This window comes from Oncorhynchus clarkii, chromosome 7, assembly GCF_045791955.1.
Source record: "Oncorhynchus clarkii lewisi isolate Uvic-CL-2024 chromosome 7, UVic_Ocla_1.0, whole genome shotgun sequence".
Lineage (NCBI taxonomy): Eukaryota > Metazoa > Chordata > Actinopteri > Salmoniformes > Salmonidae > Oncorhynchus > Oncorhynchus clarkii.
The window spans coordinates 40,366,608-40,387,578 of NC_092153.1; the positions used below are offsets into that span (position 1 = coordinate 40,366,608).

General features: G+C 45.6%; 1 protein-coding gene across 2 annotated transcripts in view; it reads left to right on the plus strand.

The window, feature by feature from the left end:
* Positions 1-20,971, plus strand: part of LOC139413283 (semaphorin-3F-like) — a 75,954-nt gene that overhangs the window by 51,869 nt on the left and 3,114 nt on the right. The window contains exons 3-18 of one of the 2 annotated variants that reach the window (XM_071160484.1): positions 248-408; positions 496-558; positions 2,364-2,483; positions 3,874-3,960; positions 6,382-6,475; positions 9,787-9,906; positions 11,090-11,229; positions 12,357-12,471; positions 16,811-16,880; positions 18,064-18,208; positions 18,315-18,537; positions 19,560-19,648; positions 19,912-19,953; positions 20,145-20,302; positions 20,504-20,571; positions 20,813-20,946. In XM_071160484.1, the coding sequence (XP_071016585.1) occupies positions 248-408; positions 496-558; positions 2,364-2,483; positions 3,874-3,960; positions 6,382-6,475; positions 9,787-9,906; positions 11,090-11,229; positions 12,357-12,471; positions 16,811-16,880; positions 18,064-18,208; positions 18,315-18,537; positions 19,560-19,648; positions 19,912-19,953; positions 20,145-20,302; positions 20,504-20,571; positions 20,813-20,946 (1,829 nt within the window). The remainder of the gene's footprint in view (positions 1-247; positions 409-495; positions 559-2,363; positions 2,484-3,873; positions 3,961-6,381; positions 6,476-9,786; positions 9,907-11,089; positions 11,230-12,356; positions 12,472-16,810; positions 16,881-18,063; positions 18,209-18,314; positions 18,538-19,559; positions 19,649-19,911; positions 19,954-20,144; positions 20,303-20,503; positions 20,572-20,812; positions 20,947-20,971) is intronic. The other variant, XM_071160485.1, reaches the window with a different exon arrangement.

Genomic DNA, 20,971 nt, shown 5'->3' on the forward strand with positions numbered 1-20,971 from the left:
AAATATCATTTCCAGAAACAGTATTTTCAGAGTTTTGGCAAGCAAAAGACTGTTACTGTGAAGTTCCTGTGCCAGTTCTAGGATTGTGTTGCCCTGAACTGACTCCCAATAAAGGCTAATCGCTCGGTGGGTGAAACACTCTGTGGGCTACACGTGTTTCTCAATGTGTATATATGCTGCACTTTACGGCCACAGTGTTCATGACGGCAGTGATTAAACCTATTTCTCTCTCTCTCTCTCTCTCTAGAGCTGCGATCTACTGGCACTGCCCACCACTTCTCCTTCCTGCTCAACTCAACAGACTACCGTATCCTGCGTATGGACGAGGACCACGACCGCATGTATGTGGGCAGCAAGGACTACATCCTGTCCCTGGACCTGCATGACATCAACAAGGAGCCGCTCATAGTAAGAGACGCCCCAAACCACTATTGATCCTAGACCGGCTGTATAGTGAAGCATTAAAACTAACCAGCTCTTTCCTTTCTCTCTCAGATTCACTGGCCTGTGGCTCCTCAGAGGAAGACAGAGTGTGTTTTGTCGGGGAAGGATACCAACGTAAGTACCGTGCTCTCTCAACCATCGTGACATTTGGGTTAGTTGCGCTGTTGACATCATTCATTCCTTATCCAACATTACCCTCCCATTACCCCTTTGAATCATGCTAAAATGGCCGTTAGGGTGTGAAGGACTGTAGCTGGAGGCTAAAGCTCCTGTTTAACCACATCTGTTTCAGAGGTACCTTTACACACACACGCACACACACGCACACACTCACGCACGCACACACACACACACACACACACACACACACACACACACACACACACACACACACACACACACACACACACACACACAAGCCCCCCGTGGACCTGAGAGCACCATTTAAATCCATATCAAGGTCTGATCCTCCTCTGAATTCGCTGTTGATTTGTTCACACATGTCGACACCCCCACACACAGCCCTAAGGGGTGTATTTGGGCAGTGGCATGCAGGATGGGGTATGGTGGAGAGGTGAAGGGGGGTTTGGATAATAACCGTGCTCCCCTGCTGGTATTGAGAAAGCAGGCCTCTGTTTATCCTACTGGAATGTTCATTTAAACGTGCTCGCTGACCCGCACATCTCACCGCCTTTGGTTACATAGTATGGGCCACTGTGTGTGCATATGCATGTATGAGCTAGCGTGCATGTGTGCGTGTGTGTGTGTTGTGCAGGCATATGTGAGAGAGGGGTGGAATTCCAACGCCGTAATAATAAAATATTACATTGTCTGTAGACATCTTGGCAAACCTGGCCCCTCTTTAGGGAATGACAGATGATGACAATTCAAAAGCAATTCAAAGGGGATGTCAGTTCAGGCAAGAGGTCAAAGGCAATCATGCACACTGCACTCTTGGGGGGAGCACAACTATGGAATGAATAATGCACACACCTGTGCACACACACATGCGCGCACACACCAACACACACACAATGAAATGAATTGACTGGTGTGCATCTGTCATGTTTTTTGGGTTAGCTATGCTAAAATGGCTTATCCCCTATTCTACACACATCTCATTGTGGATGGTTGGTACATCCTTTTCTCCTGCAACAAGATGGACAGCATGCAGCACTCACAGAGATCGTATCTGCCCGGACTGGCCCTAGCTGTGTAATCCTGTATTACTGTGGCCAGCAAGGAGGCCTGGCTGGGGTTAAGGCAGGGGGCATGGCTGGGGTTAAGGCAGGGGGCCTCGCTGGGGTTAAGGCAGGGGGCCTCGCTGGGGTTAAGGCAGGGGGCCTGGCTGAGGTTAAGACAGGGGGCCTGGCTGAGGTTAAGACAGGTGGCCTGGCTGGGGTTAAGGCAGGGGGACTGGCTGGCGTTAAGGCAAGGGGCCTGGCTGGTGTTAAGGCAAGGGGACTGGCTGGGGTTAAGGCACGGGGACTGGCTGGCGTTAAGGCAAGGGGACTGGCTGGCGTTAAGGCAAGGGTACTGTCTGGGGTTAAGGCACGGGGACTGGGTTTCCATACAGCTGGTAGGTGAGATTAGGGGCCTCAGATCGTAGAGGCACAGATCTGTTCTCATTACCAGCACCTCCAAGAAGGGGCCGCTGACCTGTCCTATTCTAAAGCCGGACTCTGTGTGTGTTTGTGTTCCAGCGTGCGTGTACAAGTGTGTGCGTGTGTGTGTCCAATAAAGAAAGCCAGCAGGGAGTAGTGCTGCAGCCAAACACCAGACTCAGATCAATCAAAAATGGTAGCTGAGGGTGTTTGAGGTGGTTAGCTGAAGGTTATTGATCATCAATTTGACATTTTGTTTTTCTCAGAAGGCCTAAACGTCTCCTATTATTAACGTTTTTTGATTTTCTCTTTCAGGGGGAATGTGGGAACTTCATCCGTCTGATCGAGCCGTGGAACCGGACCCACCTATACGTGTGTGGAACAGGGGCCTACAACCCCGTCTGCACCTATGTGGACCGCGGACGCAGGTCCCAGGTAACCAGAGACCAGATGTATCTGACCATGGTGACACTGACCCCTGAACTCCCCCTCTTTCAGAGTCAGATCTGTCAATCAACCCACCTCGTCTGTCATTGTCACGGTCTGTTCCTTTCCTGCCGCTCATTTTCTGCTCCCCTGTTCACATTGACTCGCTCTGTCCATGGTCTTGTGAACCCAGAGAAAGGCTTATAGTGAGCTCTCCACAGATGTGTAACTCTCCTTTGTCCCGGGCACTTTGTGTCACACTGTTATGGTGGATCATGTTGGTGAGGCAGCTAACGTCCACCATAGGAAGCTAACTGCCAGCTATAGTACCGGTGGGAAGAGCATGTTGAAAGTGTGTCTAAAACAGCTGCTACTATTTCTCCCCTCTAGCGGTGGTCTCCTCTCCCCCCTCACCTGTTTATGCGTAGTGTTCTGGCCTGACTGGGAGGCTCTGAAAGCCCATCATTACTGATGGAGCCTCTCATCCATCACCGGCCTTGTAACTCACCCCCCCCCCCCCCCCCGTCCCCCCCGTCCCTCCATTCCTCCCTCTGTCCCTCATAGACCAGCAGACATCAGAGCTTCGGCAGCTGCCGTCCCCAGTGCACACTTACTGTTGCTATCCCGCCTGTTTAGTCTCAGCGTTTAATAGGAGGACTTGGGTTTCAATGTACAGGCCAGTCGCCCCCTTGTCATTCATCCGCTAGCTACGTCACTTGTACTGTAAAGGTTTTCCTTGGGTAAAATTAGAGCTGTAAACAGAAACCATTTGTTTTGGGAGTTCTCCCAGTGTTCGTTCCAAAGGCCTCGCACGTGTTGAGTCCTTAGACAGCTAACCAAGGTTTTCCAGATATGACCTACACATCGCCTTCTCTGAGATCACTCCCGCCATTGTCCTTTTTTCTCTCTGAGCTCCTTTTCACCTAAATGGGTCCACCTTTGTCTCGTTTATCTTGTATATGTTGCTGAACCTTGGCTATGTGTGCACGTGCATGACATACCATGTTTTCTGCATGTATCTGGCAACCTAGATAGAGGCTGGTACTGATACTCATCCAGATTGATTTATGCACATGACATCATCACTGAACTCTCTGTTGAACTCTCTAGCGCGGTTTACTAGAGTTCTGATTTGTTACTTTTTTGAGTTCTATTCTCTCACCTCTGTCAGTCTTTACATTCCTCATGGAGTCCAAACTAATTTCTTCTGTTGTGGTCATGTTTTTTTGTTGTTGTTTTTTTACGGTTATGGGTCTTTCTTTGATCTTTTTCTGTTCTGCTCCTGGTCAACTCTTTGGTTGAATTTTCACTGAATTTTCCATTGGTTTTGGGGTCTCCGGTTGGGTGCAGCCGATGCGACCGTCGTGGTAATCGCGTGGCACGTGTCCTCTTTTTTTAGGCCCACTACCTGCAGGCGGCCCAGTCCGGAGGGAGGACCAACCGGGCGGCAGATTTCACCACTACGGCAGGGCCTGTGGAGCCAAAGGTGGGCCATGGGCCGAGGGGAGGCTACTGTAGAACCTGGTCCTGGGTCAGGTGCCCATTTGGGGTCTTAGAAGCCCTGTCTTATCATGTTCCTCCTGCTGAGATTCAAAATGGACGCAGCTGACTATGGTGTGGATGAAATAAGGTGTTAGAGATTTGGATTCAAGCGTTTATGATCACAGTTAAATAGTAGAGCTGTTTTATTCATAAGTTAAGTTGGTTAGTATAACAGAGTCCAGTCCTTTACATTCACTAGCATCCAATATGACTTGATTTTTGTGACCTCAAAAGGCCTACTTTAAAAAAAGGGATTTTACTGTACTTGGTCTATAATTCATCTTAGCTACTAGAATGTTGAGAGGTAGGCTACGTATTAATATTAGCCAAATCATTCAAAGGCATGCAATAAAAACATGTGTGGTGGAGGACAATGGCATGATCCATTCCAATGAGTACCACAACAAGTCAGAGAAGATACACAACTTTGGCCATAAATATATACTGTCAAAAGTTTGCAAGGACTCCTTACAAATGTAGAGATCCTGATTCACCCTGGTAGCTTGGAAAACAAATGAATGCTTTGTAAATGTACTGCCTTCATGTGTCATGGGAGCCACCCAGGGAGGGTATGTACTGAAGCTACGTCAAGTGGAACCATAGACACCAGGGTATAAGAACACAGTCCAACTATAGCATCCTAGCTTCAGTTCAAAACAGTCTGCAAACAGTCTTTTTTGGGGGGAGGGGGAAGTGTATTTGTCCAACTCGCCTTTTAGTCAAATATGTAATCCTGACGTGTGTAATGAGCATTTTATGGCATGTGATAATTAATTGTCAGCTAAGTGAAAGGACAGTTTTCTTCTTAGGCGCAAAAGGAAAGCGTTTACGTTTCATGTTTCTTGAAAGCCAATCTGTTTAGGTTTTCCATTACTGTGCCTAAATCACATGCTCTACATTCAATCACAAATGTTGAACTAATATAACATTATTATTACTACCAACCCTCAGTAGTACAGCAAGCTACTTGACACAATGTTGAGACAGATGCTAAAAATGTCCTCCTGGCTCGCAGACCTGAGCTATCCTCCGCATCACTAACACTAGGAGCATGGTGGATGAGTTTTCTATCACTCTCTGCATATTTTAGCTCAAGCACTCCATCACGCCGATAACCCGGCCTTGTACGCGTCGTACTCCCTTGCTCAGCGCTAATACGCTAATATGTGAGTGTGTGTTTTACATAGTTTCAAGTAATGCCTTTCTTGCAAGCTCTTTCCCAACAATGTAGTAAACAATGTCCGTAGTATTATAAAATAAAGGGAAGTAGAACAAAAACACACAAGAAATAGAAATAAGAAGGACAGGAGAATGTAAGTAAGCTATATACAGGGTCAGTTCCAATACCAAGGTGACTTGGCATCAGGATATATGATGAACAGAGTAGCAGCAGCATACAGGATATGATGTGTGTGTGTGTGTGTGTGTGTGTGTGTGTGTGTGTGTGTGTGTGTGTGTGTGTGTGTGTGTGTGGGTTTGTAGCTGTTTTCTATCATTTCTGGATAGGCTGTATAAAAGGGGTGCTCTAGTCTATCTCTGGGTTAGGTTTAGTGCGGGTGTGTGTGTGAAGAGTCAGTATGAATGTGTGTGCGTGTTATGTGTGGGAGCCATTGAAGTGTGTGTGTGTGTGTGTGTGTGTGTGTGCGTGGGTGGGTGGGTTTGTAGCTGTTTTCTATCCTTTCTGGATAGGCTGTATAAAAGGGGTGCTCTAGTCTATCTCTGGGTTAGGTTTAGTGCGGGTGTGTGTGTGAAGAGTCAGTATAAATGTGTGTACGTGTGTGTGTGTGTGTGTGTGTGTGTGTGTGTGTGTGTGTGTGTGTGTGTGTGTGTGTGTGTGTGTGTGTGTGTGTGTGTGTGTGTGTGTGTGTGTGTGTGTGTGTGTGTGTGTGTGTGTGTGTGTGAATGTGTAGGGTCCTGTGAGTGTGCATAGAGTCAGTGCAAAAATAGAAATGAAAGGGTCAATGCAGATAGTCCATGTAGCTATTTAGTTAGCTATTTAGCAGTCTTATGGCTTGGTGATCGAAGCTCTTCAGGAGCCTGCTGGTGTCAGACGTGTTGCTCTGGCACCGCTTGTTGTGTGGAAGCAGAGAGAACATCTGGATCAGTACAAAAACAGCATTTGAGAGACGTGCTCAGAAACCATTTGTGTACCAACCTCTAGTCTGCCCATCACTTCATGGTGTTGCCCTTACTGGTCTGCCAATGTCTCGTCATCCATGTGTCAGTATCTCCCTCCACAGGACTACAGTATGTGAAAACTTGTAATGCACAAATTCTATAAGGCCGGGATCAACTCTGCTCTGTGTTCTCAATGGAAATGACAGAATAATGAATGGTAGTTTACATATTTTATTGTTTATTGCAGGAATATATCTTCCGTTTGGAGCCGGGCAAGGTGGATTCGGGTAAAGGCAAATGTCCTTACGACCCTAAACTCAACAGCGTCTCAGCTTTGATCAGTAAGTTCCCGTTTATCTCCTTTCTCTCAGCTCACTTCTTCCATTATTGGAAGACTTGAATGTCTTTCTATGGAAACAAAAGGTTTGTTTCCCATCAAGGTTTATTCCTCTCTTCCCCAAGGAATGTTTGTGGTCAGTCCAACCCTTGTGGAAGCTATTACTGCACCATTGGCTAGTCCCACTCTGGAGCTTGTTAATTCAAATACTTCTGCCTCTTTTCATGTGCAGCTACCCTGTGGTGACGTTAACTGTCCCATTGTCACATTATTGTCATAATCAAAAAGAGTGTACTGCAAAGTTATTTGCTGGATTGAACATTCTTAATGGGTAAAGCATGCATCGGTATGTAAGGTCTCATATCAGTAGGTGGTCTGGTGTTGTCAGCAGCTTAAAGGCAGGTGGTCAGACTTGGCAGTTGACCTCTCCCTCTCTGGCTTGACTCCACTGACCTCCCAGCCACCCAGAGTTGTGTGACACTACCCATGACCCCCCTCTGTGACTTCCTATGTCAGCCCCAGTGGTGGAAAAAGTACCCAATTGTCATACTTGAGTAAAAGTAAAGATATCTTAACAGAAAATGACTCAAGTAAAATTGAAAGTCACCCAGCAAAATACTACTTGAGTAATAGTTTTGTTTTAAGTATTTGCTTTTAAATATGCTTAAGTATCAAAAGTAAAAGTATAAATAATTTCTAGTTCCTTACATTAACACTTCTTCAGGATTGGTGTCCAGTCCACAGGACGGTTGAGCTAACGTAGGCTAATGCGATTAGCATGAGGTTGTAAGTAACAAGAACATTTTCCAGGACACAGACTTATCACAGAAAGCTTAAATTCTTGTTAATCTAACTGCACTGTCCAATTTACAGTAGCTATTACAGTGAAATAATATCATACTATTGTTTGAGGAGAGTGCACAATTTTAAACATGAAAAGTTATTAATAAACAAATTAGGCACATTTGGGCAGTCTTGATACAACATTTTTAACAGAAATGCAATGGTTCATTGGATCAGTCTAAAACTTTGCACATACACTGATGCCGTCTAGTGACCAAAATCTAAATTGCACCTGGGCTGGAATAACACGTTATGGCTTTTCTCTTGCATTTCAAAGATGATGGTACATAAAAATACGTTTTTTTTCTCTTTGTATTATCTTTTACCAGATATATTGTGTTATATTCTACTACATTCCTTTCACATTTCCATCAACTTCAAAGTGTTTATTTTCAAATGGCATCAAAAGCGGCAGGTAGCCTAGTGGTTAGAGTGTTGGACTAGTAACGGAATGGTTGCAAGATCGAATCCCTGAGCTGACAAGAATCAAATCTGTTTTTCTGCCCCTGAACAAGGCAGTTAACCCACTGTTCCTAGGCATTTGTTCTTTACTGACTTGCCTAGTTAAATAAAGGTAAACATATGTATTTCCTTGCTACAAGCAGTTAGATTTGGGTATGTCATTTTAGGCAGAAATTGAAAAAAGGAGCTAATCCTTATTAAGCAAACCAGACTGAACTTTTTTCTTGTTTTTATTTATTTACAGATAGCCAGGGCCTATCTCCAAAACTCAGACATTATTTACAAATGAAGCGTGTGTGTTTAGTGTGTCCGCCAAATCAGAGGCAGTAGGGATGACCAGGGATGTTCTGTTGATAGGTGCATAAATTGGACCATTTTCCTGTCCTGCTAAGCCTTCAAAATGTAACGAGTACTTTTGGCTGTCAGGGAAAATGTATGGAGTAAAAAGTACATTACTTTCTTTAGGAATGTAATGAAGTAAAAGTCGTCAAAAATATAAATGGTAAAGTACAGATGCTCAAAAAACTACTTAAGTAGTACTTTACACCACTGAGTAAAAGTAAAGATACCTTAATAGAAAGAAAATGACTTAAGTAAAAGTGAAAGTCACCCAGTAAAATACTACTTGAGTAAAAGTCAAAAAGTATTTGGTTTTAAATATATTTCAAATAGCTTATATTAAGCAAACCAGACAGCACAATTTAATTTTTTATATTTTATTTACAGATAGGCAGGGGCACACTCCAATACTCAGACATGATATACAATTAATGTATTAGTGTTTAGCGAGTCTACCAAATCAGAAGCAGTAGGGATGACCAGGGATGTTCTCTCGATGCTGTAAGTGTGTGAATCCTGTCCTGCTAGGCATTCAAAATGTAATTTTGGGTGTCAGGGAAAATGTATGGAGTAAAAAGTAAATTATTTTCTTTAGGAATGTAGAGAAGTAAAAGTAACAGTTGACAAAAATCTTAATATTAAAGTACAGATAACCCCATTTAAATACTACTTTAAAGTATTTTTACTAAAGTACTTTACACCACCGGTCAGCCCACACCTAGAGCTGACCTGGGTGAAACTAGCAAGCATCCACTTACTGCAGCAACTCAGCTATTATATAACCGACCTACAATGTGGCCAGAGTCATACTGTACCACACAAATTCAAAACAAGGAATTCCTCTATTATAGATTTCAATGTACCTCTCTTGACCCCAATATTTCTGTCGTGTTTGGTCGCTATGGTGAAGAGGTTCAATCTGATCCGATTGTAGAAGGAAAATGCTGTTTTGTCTTTAGGGAGATCTGTCAACTCTCTAAACAGGTCCCATACTGGGGCAGCGCCTGCTCACTCACACTCAGCCACAATCAACTGGGGGTGGGCATTTCCCAGGTCTCCACCCCACACTGTTCGCATGACCTGCGCCAATGACCACATCCTCACATCCTGCCCCAGGTCCCCAGTGTCTACCCTGGGATCTATCTCCTCTTTGTCCAGCCTGACCCTGGCCACCAGCTGAGGGCTACTGTTGGTTATGGTGAGCGGAGGGATACAGTGTGTTCCTGCCCTAAAGAAAACAGGGCCATATCTCCATAACAAAGGACTGTAGTCACTAATCACCTGTGGTTTTCTTCCTGTCAACCTCTTTGTTATTGTCTTTCTATGATCTTCCCATTGATTTCTCTCTCTCGCTTTTTCTCTCTCTCTCTCTCTCTCAATTCAATTTCAATTTAAGGGCTTTATTGGCACGGTAAACATATGTTTACATTGCCAAAGCAAGTGAAATAGATAATAAACACTTAGTGAAATAAACAATAAAAAAATGGACAGTAAACATTACACTTCCAAAAGTTCCAAAATAATAAAGACATTTCAAATGTCATATTATGTCTAAAAGTGGGTTCTCTCTCTCTCCCTCTCGCTCTCTCTCTCTCTCCCTCTCTCTCTCTCTCTCTCTCTCTCTCTCTCTCTATATATCTCTCTCTCTCTCTCTCTCTGTGTGATTGACAGATGGGGAGCTCTACGCGGGGGTCTACATTGACTTCATGGGGACAGACGCGTCCATTTTCCGTACTCTGGGGAAGCAGACAGCCATGAGGACGGACCAATACAACTCCAAATGGTTAAATGGTAACGTCTAACGTCTCATCCTGACAAACATCATCTCTCTATGGCGTTTGTCTTTATACTTCCGTTGTGTGTCAATCGATTCCTCAGTCTCTACATTCCGGTGCTGTCTCACAGTACCTATCTCATACTGTATATATGGCTCTGGTCCAAGCCTCTAGCTGTTCCAGCCATTAGAAAGTCAACAATGCCTATCACATCAAACCAGTAATTCCTGCACTCAACTCACCAAGTGCCTTTTCTAGGAACTGTTAAGGAAACGTTTCTCCTCACTGTCATGCGTCAGCCTCGACACATGCTGTATGTGCTGTGGATGAGTCAACGATGGTTTGTTCTAATGCCATACATGTCTGCTGGCATTTCATCGTGTATGGATTGCTCTTTGTTGGATCCTGGTCTCTTATTCTACATAGTCTAAAGTTACGAGACTGTACACGTTAGTTCTGCTGGCTGGGTGGGTGGGTTTGGGAGGTCAGTGTTGCCACCTTTGATTATTTCAGAGTAGGGCTGGGTCCCAGGCAGTTCTCCAAAGTGACCCTGTTGCCCCCCCAACCGTCTACCAGCAGGAGGCATACCCCATCCCCTCCTGAGTCCTGTTCATCAGCCCCAGGGCCACACTAGGACATCCTGCTCTTCCAATATGGCTTAATGTTCCCCACCCTCCACAGGGTCTGCCCCCATTTGGGTTGTGTCTCTGTAGCAGCAGGGAGGACCGGGTTTATTTGATGTGTCCAGCAGTGCCCCAATCAGTGAGCCAGCATGAGAAGAGAGGGCGACGCCATATTGTGCTCATAGAGTGAGAATAATGAGGGATATTTGGAATGTACAGCAGTGACATGAGCTCAAATTTAGGCCTCAATTGACTCTCACTAGCATCTGTCTCATTATCAGCTCTCTCTCTCTCTCTCTCTCTCTCTCTCTCTCTCTCTCTCTCTTTCTCTCTCTCTCTTTCTCTCCCTCCCTCTCTCTCTTTCTTTCTCTCCCTCTCTCCCTCTCTCTCTCTCTCTCTCTCCCTCCCTCTCTCTCTCTCTCTTTCTCTCCCTCTCTCTCTCTCTCTCTTTCTCTCCCTCCCTCTCTCTCTTTCTTTCTCTCCCTCTCGCTCTCTCTCTCTCCCTCTCTCTCTCTCCCTCTCTCTCTCTCTCTCTCCCTCTCTCTCTCTCTCTCTCGCACTTTCTCTGCCTTTCAGATCCCACATTCATCAAGGCACACCTCATTCCAGACAGTGCTGAGAAGAACGATGACAAGCTCTACTTCTTCTTCCGGGAGAAGGCTTCAGAGATGGGCCAGAGCCCCATGGCCCAGTCCAGGATAGGCAGGATCTGTCTGGTAAGTGGCCATCATAACCACATACTGTAACTCATTATCTGCAAAAAATACAGTCAATAAGAACGTGAAAGAGGTCATATTTTGACCCTTGCCTCATATTGTCACCTTTGACCCTGCGAACCCAGTACCCTGCCACTAATGATACTGAGACATCCCCAGAGTAGAGGGGTCTCCTTGGAAACTCTGCATAAACCATGAATGTATCTTAGCATTCAACACAGTCAGACATAAAACAACACAGCCCTGCCCCCCCCCCCCCTTCCTCAACAGCCAATGAGCAGTCTAAGAAACCCAAATTAAAGGGAATGCTGTTGTCCCCTTGTGATAAACTGTTGGAGTGGGAGAGTTTGCCTTTGGCCTCCAGTATTTACACATAAGCGCAAACATACACATACACACTCAGGGTAATGTTTATCTAATGATGTATGTATGTCCCAGTGGTTGCTGTGACTCAGAACGTTGTTTATCCTTAGAGGGGGACCCTGGGCTGTGTGCAAGCCTTCCCCCTCTCGCTGCACGCCTGGTAATGGACCCTAGGGACGCTGGTTCCTGCCTGTGTCTGGATCCTAAGCCCCTGTCCTCTGATGACTCCCACTAGACATAGCACTACTGGCATAGATACACATACAAGTACATGGTAGAAAAAGCACACAACTTGATCGAATTTTGAGTACATCACTATAAAAGCTACAACATAATGGAATATAACTTTGGATTTGGATGACGATTATTATATTACTCCAATATAAATTGTGGCACAAATGGCATTCTCTGATTTCTCCACTTGAACATTGTCTCTCAAACTCCTATTTTCTCTGTTCAACAAGTCTAGAAGATGTTTTGTAATGTACAAGGAGTTCTGGATTGGGAATAATTGTCAACGCGTTTCACCTCACTCCCTTTACTCTCTGCAGGGGTTGGCGTCTGTCCACAACAGATGGGGCAGACAGACTGAAACACAGCTGATTGTTTTACTCTCGGCTTCTCTCTAAACTAGTGTTGGCTGCTAGTTGTCTAAAACAGCTGTTGATTTGGATCTTTGGACCGGTCCACTTGTGGTGTTTGTGTAGGGGTCAGGTGTGAGTGACACTGCCTTTTGTCGTCCCCCCCTCCCCCTCCCCTTGCAGAATGATGATGGTGGACACTGCTGTCTGGTCAACAAGTGGAGCACTTTCCTGAAGGCCAGACTCATTTGCTCGGTTCCTGGAGTGGACGGCATAGAGACCCACTTTGATGAGCTCCGTAAGTAGGCGGAATTTTTACAACAGTGGTATAACCCAATTGTTAAGTTATATGTTCTTAAGGCTCGCACACATCCCACCGAATGTGGTTCTGGCGTTCGTCTACCGATTGTTCAACGCGCTGTGTTTTACGGACCACTGCTGACTGACTGACAACATTTTCATGCGATTCAATGGGTGCGCACTCGTTAATCAAATTACAACCGCCACTCTGTTCAGAGGTGCTAAGTACTCTCGGGCCAGCAAACGTTATTGGTGTGTCCGAGCCCTTGCACTAACTTCCCAGTTTTCCTCAAGTTTGGTCTTACTCCTCTGCTCCCTCATCTTCTAAACACTAAACATGATCGCCCGCACATGAAAGCGACAACATGTAAAATGACCAACCATCCATTCAGACCCCACTCTGCAATCATACTGTGTTATCTCTGTAACATCCGAGTTCTTTTGAACCGTTTCAAAGTGCACTCCTGTTTCGTTTGGGCTTTGAAACGGACACTGTGTGTGTGTGTGTGTGTGTGTGTGTGTGTGTGTGTGTGTTCTGGTTCGACACACATCCGCCCGTACAGGAATCATGTGTCTGGATTCTAGAGTTCTGTAACATTGTGGCGTCTGGGATTCTGCTCTCCAATATTCCATCACTGTGGGAGCAGATCTTACACGAGAGTCTACCTGGAGAATGAAAGCTCCTATGTGACCAAGTGACCGGGCTAGTCGGAAAACAAGAGTCTACTGTACGTAGGGTTACTGCTGACCTTTACCATAGCCAAACAGGGATTTCTCACAGACCGTAACTCTTCCATTTTGTTTTAACATATACCATGTCTTCAGCTTTCCTTTCTGGTATAGTTTGATTTAGCGCAACAACAAAAAAAAGGAAATTGGCAAAGCGTTTATGACTGCTCCAACGTTGTAACGATGGGTCTGTAAAATCATTGTTCTCTTCTTCTCTGCCCTTGTAAACCAAAGGAAAGGGGGAATTCTGAGGAAGGTACTGCAGGGATCAAGATACCGCTGTCCCACCCAGCTTGTAGCCTGTTTTGCTTTAGACATCAACATCGCTCCTGTATGATAAGCATGTCTGGGTTCAGGTTGGCTCCATCAGACAGCAGTGGAAGTGCTGAGGGTAGAGGTGTATGTGGAGGTGTCTGGGGAGGACTGGTAATGAAGCGCAGGGCTTTAAGGTCTGTCTCTGAACCAGCCAGGGGGGGGAGCTCCTGCCTGTCAATCACATCTCTCCTCTCACATGACTGGTGGCTCACCGTCTCAGGGAAACATTAGTGTGATGCGCTGTGCTGTGGAGGTCGGACTCTGAGGAGACTTGAGCGCTCTCCTTGAAATGATTATGAACACTAGTTATTAGTAGGACAGTCAAATGCAAATCACAACAACTGATTTTGTTTTATTGCAGGTCATTTGTTTTTACTGATTCTGTTTGTTTTATACTATAGCCCAGTGGAGGCTCATTTTAGCTTAAGCCTGAGGGCTGTGAATGACCAGTTTTGATACCACATGTCTACCCAAACCACTCACTTATGTTGAGCAATTCGTCCTAATTTCTTTGTCAATGTAAATGCCCCATCTGCAGGTCAATTGCAGTCCGGGTCACTCTCAGTGAGGGTCATACTAGGCTTGTCACCCCTGAACGTTTAGCTACCCACCACACGTCTGTCTGTGGTTTGGTTTCCCACAACCACTACCATCAGGCAGCCTATAGCAGAGAGGGGTTCAGAGTGGGGCTGAGGGGGTGGTTGAGGGGGGGTGGTGAGAAGGGGCTGAGGGGGTGGTTGAGGGGGGGGGGGGTGAGAGGGGGGCTGAGAGGGTGGTTGAGGGGGGGTGGTGAGAGGAGGCTGAGGGGGTGGGGGGGCTTATAGGGTGATTGAGGGGGGGGGGGGGGGTGCGAGGGGGGCTGAGAGGGTGGTTGAGGGGGGGTGGTGAGAGGGGGCTGATGGGGTGGGGTGAGGGCAGAGATTGGAGTGAAGTCAGATGTTGAGAAAGTCTTCTTGTCTTTCCTGGCCAGCATTGGAACTACTGTATGTACAGTAGAGTCTGAAAAGGAAGACGTTGTGGGGGGGGGGGAGAAAGTGAGTTTGCAGGTTTCCAGACAGTGTCTCTGTCAGAGTAAATTATTTTTTTTATTGCCTTTTCAAAAGTGTAATGGGGGGAAAGGAACATTTGGTTTCTGGTTCATTTCATAGTTCCTTATAATAACAGAAAGGGCAAAACCTCAGAAGCCACCTCTTTCCCTTCCTTCGACAGTCAAAGTTGTTTATCATCTGCCGTTCTTTTTCTCGTAGTCGTCGTTCTTGAGCAATGGGCTTTTGTGTGGACATTTTGAATACATCTTTTTCTGTGTCACCAAGGGAGTCGTGTGGTTTTTATTTGTGTTTGCTGTTGTAACGCTGTGCAGTCAGACGGGTCCCTAGGGTAGAGACCATATATACAGTACCATCTGACCGTCATCAGACAGACGAACAGACAGACAGAGAGCGTGTGTGTGTGTGTATTAGTAACTGTTTTCCACCATCATAAACAAAACACCAAATGATGGATTTTCTCGTTGAAGAATGGTGTTGCATCCTTCCAAAAGAGTTCCAGACACTTGTAGAATCTTTGTCAAGGCGCATTGAAGCTGTTCTGGCCCGTGGTGATCCAACGCCCTGTTAAGACACTTTATGTTGGTGTTTCCTTTATTTTTGTCAGTTACCTGTATATTATATTGCACTTTCTGGTGATATGGAATTGTATTTTGGGCATTCATAGGGAAAATGAAAGGTGCAGTAGGCTTATTGGTCTTTAATAACACCATACTGTGTACATACACATTGCAGAATAACGGCGTTTCTCTCACAGATGTGGTATTTCTGCAGGAACAATGTGCTGACTTTAGAGACTCAGTGAGCCTCAAGGAGTCTTTGTGTGCTATGACACATCAACAAAGATCCAGCATAAAAGCCAATGATGCAACTTGTTCCAAATTTTCTTGATATCCCCCCCTGTCTGTAGCCAGGAGGGCTGTCAAACTGGCGTCAGATGTGTTAGGAGTTTCTCTCCCGTTTACCAAAGTTAATTCCCGTTCTCGTTTACGGCCTTTACCTGTCATTCTCTTACCCTGCCAATAAAAAAGGGAGGATTTTCTTTGTGATGATTACATACATCATTTCAATGCAACTCAGTCATAGATACAGCTTTTATCAGGGGCCATCTCTCTTTAGAAAAATAAGGAGTGGTGGTTTAAAACTCTTAAAGTTTATTCTTTGGGAGAACCCTCTTAAGGCTTGATAAGGCCTTGGGCAGTAACATTTTGTTCTTCAACTTGAATCCAGAAGGGTTTGGAGAGTGTGTGATTGGAGAAACCTGCTGTTTTGTTCTTTGAGTATTTTCCATTTCAACTTGATCTTTGCCCAGAGATTTATTTGAAAAGTTCAGGGCGTGGAGCTGCTTGATATCTACGAGGCTCAATATCTTAGTAATGCTTGGCTTCATAAATGCACATGACAGAGGTTCCAGAGTTATAAATGGAGGGTATAATGTTTCCTGCTTCATCTAATCATTAGATATTCTTAGTGATTGGCATTTCCAATGACTTGTGGCTGTGGGTTAACACATCCTATCTACTCTCCCTGTCCTTGAAAGAGTCAGCCGATGTCGTCGTGTGTCCCCCCCCCCCCCCCCCCCCGCCTCTCCTCCCCTCACTCTTTTTCTCTCGATGGAAACCATTTACCCTGGAATTGTGTTTCCAACAAAGGGCTGAAGTGTTGCACTTTTCAACTGAGGTAGTCGACTCTAAATTGATTTAAATGTTCCCCTTTTTTTATTGTTTTTCCTTTCGCTTCTCGCTCATTAAACCATTGGAGGATACAGGGTCCAATTACCACAGCTCTGAGGATCATGGGAAGCATATGGCTTCCATTAAAGCCTTGTTACCCCACAGATCTCCATTTCTTACCTTCCCCCTCTGAGACCCAGGAATTGGGGTCTGCTCTGGAAGCGTTCTGATTCAGGGCCCCACAGTGGCCGGAAAGCCTGCTGACTTAACTAACCACTGCTGTGCTGTCCAATCCAAAAAGGGCTTCCCCTTGAACCCGCCTCCTGTCCAGGAAGTAGTAACTGTCCGTATGTCACGCTTTGAATTAGATCTGGTTGCTCAGGAATCCCAGGTGGAATAATAGAGCCTCCGGGTTAACTAAGAGAGAGAGAAGAGAATAGACTCCATCCTTCAATGTTTATCTCAGATTACCACTGCTTTACCAGAGTCCTTCGTACTGTTATTGTACAGTGAGAGCGTAAGACATTTTGCAGTGCCACTTTTGGTAATGTGTAATTCTCGCTTTGTCTAACAGGGGACGTGTTCATCCAGCCAACTCAGGACACCAAGAATCCTGTCATCTATGGCGTGTTCTCAGTTTCAGGGTGAGTCACGGACTGTGTGCCTCTGTGTCCCCCCTTAATTAAATCGCATTTCCACAAGTATCTGTCTCCATTAAAGGACGTGTAGAATAGATGTTTTTTTTTGGGGGGGGGGTTCCTCCCGTGGTCTCCCGTCTCCCATCAATATTAATCGTGCCCAAAGGCGCCTCTGTAACACGCTCTGTTATGGAAAAAGCCTATTCCGCACAGTCTGCTCTGCACACTAAAAAGGCAGAGGAGGAAGTCGGTCGGGAAGGGGTTCTCCAGTGAGAGACTTGACCTGTGTTCCCACATAGCTGAGCTTTGATAACAAGTCATCAGTCAGCAGCACAGCATTAGGAGTCAAGGAATCGGCTCGCGGCTCCTGCCCCAGCATATACGGCGGGATATTTTGAGTGGAGGATGCACACACGGAGAGTTCGCTCTCACACTCACGCCCAGTCATAATAAACACGGCTGTACTGTATGTGTGTCTGCGTTGGCTTCTGTGAGATACCTAAGCAATAAGGCACGAGGGGATGTGGTATATAGGGCAATATACCACGTCTAAGGGACGTTCTTAGGCATGACACATCACCAAGTGTCTGGACATAGCCCTTAGCCGCCGTGGTATATTGGCCATATATTATATTGGCCATATACTGTACCACAACCTCCCCCCCCCCCCCCCCCCCACTAGTTACCAATGTAATTAGAGCAGTAAAAATACATGTTTTGTCATACCCGTGATATACGGTCTGATATACCACACCTGTCAGCCAATCAGCATTCAGGGCTCAAGCCATCCAGTTTTTAATGTACTGTATATGTTTCCCTCAAGGCCTCAATACCCCTTAAAGCCCAGTTGATCAGAACTACTGTAGTGCTAATGATAGGGCCCTCAATGGAAGATACTAATATAATGCTGTACTGTACACCCACCACAGCACAGCAGAGATGATTAGCTTGGCTGTGTGTGGGTGTTTGCATGTCAGTGTGTCAGACAGCCTGTCTGTGGTGGAGAGTGTTTGTGCGGCATCGTAGTGTTGGAGTACGCCTGCTTCGTGTCTCTGAGTTGGGATGCGAGTTGATTCTATGAGCGGGAGAATGTAGCTAATTGCTCGCAGAGTGAGTAGTAATCCCATGTCTCCTAAAGCTGTCTGTCCCCTTTCGTGCTTCTGACCCTCCTCATCCCTTTACCCTGCAGGTCAGTGTTTAAGGGCTCAGCAGTGTGTGTCTACTCCATGGCTGACATCCGTCAGGTCTTCAATGGACCCTATGCTCACAAGGAGGGGCCCAACTACCAGTGGGTGGCCTACACTGGGAAGATCCCTTACCCTCGGCCTGGGACGGTGAGTGACATGCAGAGGGTGACACACACACACACATATATATATTTGTAAATTCAATTAAATAATACATTTAACATGGCTGGTTCTGCCCTCTTTCTAAACCCAGTGTCCCGGAGGTACGTTTACCCCCAACATGAAGTCCACTAAGGATTACCCAGACGAGGTGATTAACTTCATGCGGAACCACCCCACCATGTACCACGCTGTATACCCAATACACAAGCGCCCCCTGGTGGTCCGGAACAACGTGGACTATGAGTTCACCACCATCACCGTGGACCAGGTGGCCGCTGCCGATGGGAGCTACGAGGTCCTATTCCTGGGGACAGGTCAGTGCCCACCTGTTGGTTGATTTGATAGACTTGTTATTGTATGTGTGTTTTCACATCTGTGATAGATTCAGAGATCTAAAACAATCTACGATCTGGGGAACCTATTGTGGTTAGGATTTTGTTAGAAGTGCTTGTCTTCTCAAAGACTGGAGAACATAAAGCCTACAATCTTTACAGACGGGAGAGTTACTGTAATTTGAGTTACTGTAATTTGAGTTACTGTAATTGTTTTGGGAATGTCGGTAGAACTACCCTGGTCATCGTCTGGCAGTACTTCACACAGCCTCTCCCTATGGCCATAAATCATGTAGATCTGAGGGTGGGAGCTGGGAACCCCTAGGGCTGCTGACTTTACGGTGTTCAGCCTGGTGATGAATGGATCCTGTTTGTCGAACACTGCACAAGACGAGGGGGATCCTCCTATTATCCTCATGGCATTTGACCTTATATTGACAAATGTTTTGGAGGGATGTGGATATGAGTAGAGGATGTGTGAGGGAGGGAGAAGGCCAGAGAGGACTAGATTAGAGGTTAACCTGATCACTCCTCTTGGCAGAGATGGGCAGTATTTCTGTTACATTTATTTGAAATTCGTATTTTGTCATTTGAATTACATTGGGCTACACTCCAATGTATTTTGATATTTGGTATTTTCCAAATACTGTATTTTGTATTTTCATTTTGTGTCTCCCTTTCACCCTGCATTGGTATTAGAAGTCTGACTATAGTGAGGACTATAGGACTATAGTGTGATAAGAGTGTCTGCTAAATCAACTAAATATAAACGTATATGTAAAAATAAACAACTGAAAAGCATGTTGAGTATTATTCTAATGAGCTCCGCCCTGAAACAAGGCCAATAATATTACCCAGTGTGCTTTGCACTTAATTTTGGTATGTTCATTTTCACATATACATGTACTTTTTGGTCATTTAGCAAAGGATTTCCCAAACTCAGTCCTTGATCTTTAGGGTATTTTGTCATTGTATTTTGTAATTTTTTCTTTTTGGGTCTTCAGACAGGGGGACGGTTCAGAAGGTGATTGTCCTGCCCAGAGACGACCTGCAGACTGAAGAACTGGTCCTGGAGGAGGTGGAAGTGTTCAGGGTGAGTCTCTCTTTCTCTCTTCTCTGTTGTCTTTCTCATTCTCTTTATTTCTCTCTCCCTCTTTCTCTCTCTCTCTCGTAGTATCTTTCTATTTTTGTCTATTTATTTCTTTGTTCATTTGACATGCCATTGCACCAGATGTAGCTATTTTCATCCATAGTCTCTGGAGTATTCCTCAGATGAGAAACATTTATTGTGTGGGAACGCCTTTCCAACTTCCATTCTGCTCATATAAAGATCTGCTGCTATCTTTTACGATTCAGGTGCCAACTCCCATAACCACCATGAAGATTTCATCCAAAAGGGTAAGCTGATACATGTCCACGGTCTGATGGTTCAGTGTGCACAATTTCAGAATTGGGTCTTCCCATAAAATATCCCATGAATCAATGCAGAGTGTAAAAAGTGAATGCCAACATCTGGATGACGCAACATTTCCCCACTTGGTCTCTCTTCCTCTCTCACTCTCTGTCTCTCCATCTCTTTCTCCCTACAGCAACAGCTGTACGTGGGTTCAGTGTTGGGTGTGACCCACCTGGCCCTCCATCGCTGTGACGTGTACGGGGAGGCGTGTGCTGACTGCTGCCTGGCCCGGGACCCTTACTGCGCCTGGGACGGCAAGTCCTGTACCCGCTACTCCGCCTCGCAGAAGAGGTGAGTTCCAAGAGAGTGCGTTTGTCTTTGTCTGTTGCTCGTCTGTCGGGAATGACAACCCTTACCGATATAATGTTTTCCATCATGGCTATACTATTTTATTTGTCCGATTTTTATTTTATTCACTGCACATTTTCAGTTTGTGGAACGTAGCTTAGTTAACCTCTTTTTATTTGGCGAATGTTGATCTGACCCCTCTAGGCGCAGCCGTCGACAGGATGTAAAGTATGGCAACCCAATCCGCCAGTGCAGAGGCTATAACTCTAACGGTGAGCTGACAAGAACACTCTAACATACCCCAAAATAGACACTCAAACGGTGCCGAAATGTTCACTGTGACAGAAGCGGTACCCACTAGTGTCGTATGTGACTCACGGAACGTGGGTGCGGTTGACATTTCTGCTGAGGAATAGTTGACCGATTTGGTCGGTTGCAGTAAGAGACGTTGAGAAATGAGAAATGACGCCTCAAATGTGTTTGAATAATGATTGTGACGATGCTTTGCCGCAGCCAATAAGAACACGCTGGAGATGGTGCAGTATGGGGTGGAGGGCAGCACTACGTTCCTGGAGTGTCAAGCCAGGTCCCCTCATGTGTCTCTCAAATGGCACCTGCAGAGGGAGAACAGCGACAGGAAGAAAGAGGTGAGTCGGGAACTCTCATCCCACT